At 30.0% G+C, this 5,588-nt stretch overlaps 1 protein-coding gene across 1 annotated transcript; it reads left to right on the top strand.

The window, feature by feature from the left end:
- Positions 1-1,226: 1,226 nt before the first annotated feature.
- Positions 1,227-2,415, top strand: LOC114370233 (transcription factor MYB78-like). The gene is made up of 3 exons (XM_028327528.1): positions 1,227-1,477; positions 1,555-1,684; positions 1,801-2,415. The coding sequence occupies exons 1-3, from the start codon at positions 1,303-1,305 to the stop codon at positions 2,204-2,206; spliced, it is 711 nt and encodes a 236-aa protein (XP_028183329.1). The 5' UTR covers positions 1,227-1,302; the 3' UTR covers positions 2,207-2,415.
- Positions 2,416-5,588: the final 3,173 nt, after the last annotated feature.

Consider the following 5,588-nt stretch of genomic DNA (forward strand, 5'->3'; position numbering starts at 1 on the left):
TCATTGATGAAGGTGACTTAGTCCAAAATGTTTCAGTAAAATATATTATTTAATTAGCCTCTCTATGTCAAAGTGAGGTAATTTATCATAGCCTACTAATGTATTATTTTTAATATTCATGGTTTGAGACATTATGACATATTAAAATATTATACTTTATTTTGAATTTCGAGAATTTTAATATGTGATTGTGAATATGCTAGCATTATGGTGCACTTAATCCTTTGGAGATGACTGAATATTAAAATAAGGGGGGTGCAAGTGCACCCCCTTAAATGAATTTAGGTCTGTCACTGGATCGACCCAAGGTTTGATTTGGTGGGAGGTATATTATAAGAGTTTCATTATGATCTAATTTGAATGATATAGATCGCTTGAGTTTCAAACATAAAGTGTGTAAAGACTAAGTTATAGGGATCTAATTATGATTCGACTCAAAGGATATATTTACAAAGTTATTAGAAAAAACATTCAACAAATGAGAAGTGAAACCTACTAAAATTTATAATTTTTAATCAATAATTTAAAATATTTTTAAAGAAAAAAAGTTATATACTGACAATATAAAATATTTTATATAATTATCTAATCACAACTATTACTCATTATATATAATAAGTTTATTGATTTTTAAAATAATTATCTTAAAATAATAATTTATAATTAGATTTTTCTATAAAACTATTTTACACGTTAAAAAGTAAATAGATATTAAACTCATGTTAACTTTACTTTTATTTTTTAATCAATACTTTAAAAAAAATAGTCAACATTTTTTTAATAAAAAAAGTATGTGTGACTGTTTGAACAACAAACGAGAAAAACAAAAAGGGGCGAATGTGTATAATAATAATTACTTATAGGAATAAAAGTGTGAAACGGTTACCAGATTCCAGATCCCCCACACAACTTGCAGTCTTTGCACCAGTAATCTTTGCGCGTGTCTCAGACTCAGAGGGATAAGAAAGAGTCAACAGACAAACCCCAAATAGCAAGCTTACTAGTTTAATTAGTTCCATCTCAATCCTAAGAGTAGCTAGTAGTATAAATTTATTCTAGTAACAATAATATTATTGAGAGATAAAAATAAATAAATTGTAACAGTATAATTAAAAATGAAATGGAATGTGTGTGGTCCGCGTCCCTTTTGGTTCCGTGGAGTGAAACGTTGGAGTGTCCTTGCTCCTTATTCTTATCCAACTCTATTATATATATATAACTCCACATGCCCCCAATAAGTGAAACCATCAATCCCCTGTATATATAACCACTCTTCCTCTCCTCCAAATTAAAACACTTATCATGGATGTTAAGAAAGGTGGGTCTGTAGTACAAGCACAAGTGAAGTTGCAGAAGCATAACGAAAAGGAGATGGGCATGAGAAAAGGTCCATGGGCGGTTGAGGAGGACACCATTCTGGTCAATTACATCGCCACACACGGTGAAGGCCACTGGAATTCCGTGGCACGATGTGCAGGCATGCATGCATCTTAATTTCTGCATGTGCCAAGTAATAATGGTATATATGTTAATTATGAGATTTATCAATTACAGGTCTAAGGAGGAGTGGGAAGAGTTGCAGATTAAGGTGGCTAAACTACTTGCGCCCAGACGTGCGGCGTGGAAATATCACACTCCAAGAACAAATATTAATTCTCGACCTTCACTCTCGCTGGGGCAACAGGTATGGTATAAAAATATTCCACTCTCTCTCTCTCTCTATATATATATTAATTTGTTTTATAAGGTTGGATGTACACATATATAACATAGTATGAATGAATGAATGTTTTTTGATAGGTGGTCAAAGATTGCTCAACAGCTACCAGGAAGAACAGACAACGAAATAAAGAACTATTGGAGGACCAGAGTGATAAAACAAGCGAAGCAGCTAAAGTGCGATGTGAATAGCAAACAGTTCAGAGACACGTTGCGTTACGTTTGGATGCCGCGCTTGCTGGAGCGGCTTCAGCCCACATCACAAGCACTGGAGCCAAACCAAAGTGGACTTGTGTTACACGCTTCATCATCACTGCTTCCTTCGAATTCCGACCGTAGTATTGAAAGGGGGTCGGATCTGTGGCCAGGTTTCAATAACCAAATGTTGTTGGAACAGGGGAGTGGCGGTGACTTGTTGGAAAGTTTGTGGGATGACGACAATATGTGCTTTTTGCAACAGCTTTCTTATGACCTCCAAATGAAATAAAATACAATTCCCTTCCGTCACGCATTCTGCAATGCACAGTGCTGAAAGTTGAGCATGCGTTCAATGAATATTGTTTTCCTCACTTTCATGTACATATTAAATCTTAGAGACTAAACTAGTCACGTGCCTAAAAGTTGATACCAGTTGAAATAATATGGTTTATTAATCTTAATTGAAAAAAATAGTCTATGCCTTTGTTTATGTAGTTATCATAAGAATTACTCCCTCCACTACATATTGATTAACATTCAAGTCTTTTTTTTTTACACAGATTAAAAAAACAATCACTCCAATACGATAGTTTAAGTTGTAAAAGTGTAAGTAATAAAGTGGAAAGTAGGGTTATTGTCCGAATGAGGACTTAGTTGATTACCAAATACGTAGTACTTCTTACTAAGCATTAGTTGAGCGAGTTGAATGTTGGGAAGATTATCACAAGTTGGTCGTTAGCAAGTTAGTGAGAAAAGAAAATCTAACTACTTAGCGCACAAAGACGTAAGAAAGAAACAAGGGCTCAAGTTGAAATGGTAGATCAATTTCCTTTAACTTTTCACTTCTAGCTAGATCACATTCTTTCGTAATCCTAATCTCACACATTGAAGTAATGTCCAAATATGTTCATGTAAACTAGTCTCAATTCTTTGGCAATTAATTCATTATTGACCAAATAAGAACCTTAATTCCTTATGTGTTTTCACTTAAAAAGCAAGCATTGGGTTCACGATTCATAAAGATCCACAAAACAACATGCTCCTGTCCTTAAAATATATGCATTATGTGTCTTTAATTCTCAGTTTTTGCCTAAGATTTAATTTTCCAATTGTAACGTCAAGCATCTAATCAGTCAATTGATTTTCATCATATCAAAAGCACTAAACATAGAGAATCAGGATCAAAGTGAATCACAAAGTTCATAAACATCTAAAGTGAATCATAAAGTTCATAAACAAACAATCGATGATTACAAAAAGACTTAAAAAAACAAAACTTTTAGCTCAAGATTGGAGCATAAGAAGACATCCAATAATGGAATCCATGAAGCTCAATATTCATTCCTAGAGCAAATCTCCAATGAAAAACATCTAAGAACCAAACCTCACTATACTCTTCCACCAAGAGTAAACATAGAAGATTGAAAACAAGAAAATTAAGAAAAAGAAAAATATATTAGGTTTAATTGTATATCTTATCATCCAATTATCATTTCACAAATTTTTCCATTTAAGCTATTTTTTGGGTATAAATTTTATCGCCAAAATTTTTAATTTTCGCGCATAGATGTATCTCTAAATTTGAAACAACACTAAAAGTATCCAAGAAACTGTATATATAAATTTTGTGCTAATTTAAATTTGCACTCTTCAGCTCTGTGTGACACTGTGATTGGCTATGGGAGGATTCTTCAGCTCTCTGTTTGTCATACTGTGATTGGCTATGAGAGGGTTGGTCACTGTTTGTGCTTGCTTCTACGACTGTAAAAGCATGTAATTGGTCTGCTTTTTAACTTAGAAAAGAGTTTGTGAAAAGCAAGCAAGCAATGTGTTCCATGTGAGTAGGATAGGACACTTCCAACCCAGTCCCCAAATCAATGGAAGTTGGTGCTCCGGGCCATCTCTGAGGTTGACCCCTCTCCTTTGTTAAAGATCACCATGAATAATAAAGTTCTATCAAGTATTTATTGTAGCTGCAATACGCAAAATGTTATCAGACACCTTAAATTGACATCTGCACATGTAACACGATATCATAAGTAACTTTGTTTTGTTAAGATTCTTGGCCACCACATCTCACAACTTTGCAATGATTTGAAATAAAGGGAAATCATGCTTACTACGAATTTCTCCTTATGTATGTAATATTTTAGTAATTTTTGTTGTCTTGTATAAGTTATTTAAAAATATATACAAAAATATTAAACATTTTTCTAGGTTTATTCTTATTTTCCAACAAATCACGTTAAATTATTTTATACTTTCTATTAAACTTCACGTTTCAATAGTGGTTGTGGTGCTTAAATGAAAATCATTATTTCGAGAGAATGATTTTTTTTAAAGGATTTCAACTTTCGAGAAAATGATGAAAGATAATAATGGATAGAGTAAAAAATTAAAGAGATTGATGAAATTTAAATACAACTTATTTACTGTGTGTTTGTAATATGATGTAATTTAATTCAGTTAGTCGAGTTATAGTAAAATTCTTTATTTATGTTTTTGATTTAAACAGATAAAAAAATAATATACAAATATTCAATACATTTGTAAAATATTTTAAAATATTATTAAATAACTTTTGTATTTTTATATAAAAAATATTTTTTGATAATAACTTCTTATTTTTTACTTCATATCATGTGTTTATGAATATATTAACATGTAACATAATTGATACTTAATCTTATATTTTTTAAGCATATGTTACTTAAAAATACGAACTCAATTCCACCTGATTGACAACATATTGGTTTTAGCTGTCGCTTTTGAAAAAAATATATATTTCTATTTATTTATCATTTTAAGATTTGGAGATAGTATTAAATAATACTTTCAATTATATCCTTATAAAACAAAATATTGAAAGATTATTTCTCTCTCTTTTCCTATATTAACAGTGTATATTATATCAAAGTGAACATATAAGAAGGATAACTGGCACACTAAAAAATTCGAAGTAATTTCAATAAAAATAAATAGTTTTTCTTCTTCTTAAAATTTAACCAAATAAGCAGAAGGAATAAAAATAAAGAGAGATACAAATTGCTTTTTATCTCTTCTATCATATAGGAATATGCACTAAATTTATCTTTCAATTTTCTTCTCTACAACAATAATTTTTTTTACTTAACTTATCTTTTAACTTTTTTTCTATAATAATAATTTTTTGGTAAACTAAATTTTAAAATCATCATTGTTTAAAATAGTTGATAATCAAATAAATATACGAGAGATTAAAAACACAATTTACCTAAAAAAATTAAAAATAAAATAAAATAAAAAACTTTAAATCCTTAAAGAATTGAAAGAAAAAAGAACTTTAAAGAATTAAAATAAAAAATATCCTATTTTATAAGGACCAAATTTATAAGTCTGATTTCTTTAATTTATTTTTATCTAACAAAATAAAATATGTATTGTTGACGATAAAAATATTTTATTTTATTTTATTTTCCTAATACATTATTTAATAATAATAATTTTTTTGCCGGTATAATATTTTTTTATAGTTGTAGGTTATATTTTTATTTTAAAAAAAGTTATAATTTAAATTAATAATTTCCCAAGGCTTGTTTGTTAGTTGAAAATGCGGCGTAATTCTTGGTATAAATTCAGAGCTTGTGCGCGAGCGCAACTCTGCAACGCCGATGTTGAGGACTTGTTCTTCT

Source organism: Glycine soja, chromosome 10 (assembly GCF_004193775.1).
Source record: "Glycine soja cultivar W05 chromosome 10, ASM419377v2, whole genome shotgun sequence".
NCBI lineage: Eukaryota > Viridiplantae > Streptophyta > Magnoliopsida > Fabales > Fabaceae > Glycine > Glycine soja.

Excerpts from the sequence above, each read along its gene's own strand:
- LOC114370233 (XM_028327528.1), top strand. The coding sequence starts at position 1,303 with ATGGATGTTAAGAAAGGTGGGTCTGTAGTACAAGCACAAGTGAAGTTG. Across the intron at positions 1,478-1,554 it reads TTCCGTGGCACGATGTGCAG|GTCTAAGGAGGAGTGGGAAG; the intron begins GCATGCATGCAT and ends TATCAATTACAG. Across the intron at positions 1,685-1,800 it reads CACTCTCGCTGGGGCAACAG|GTGGTCAAAGATTGCTCAAC; the intron begins GTATGGTATAAA and ends GTTTTTTGATAG.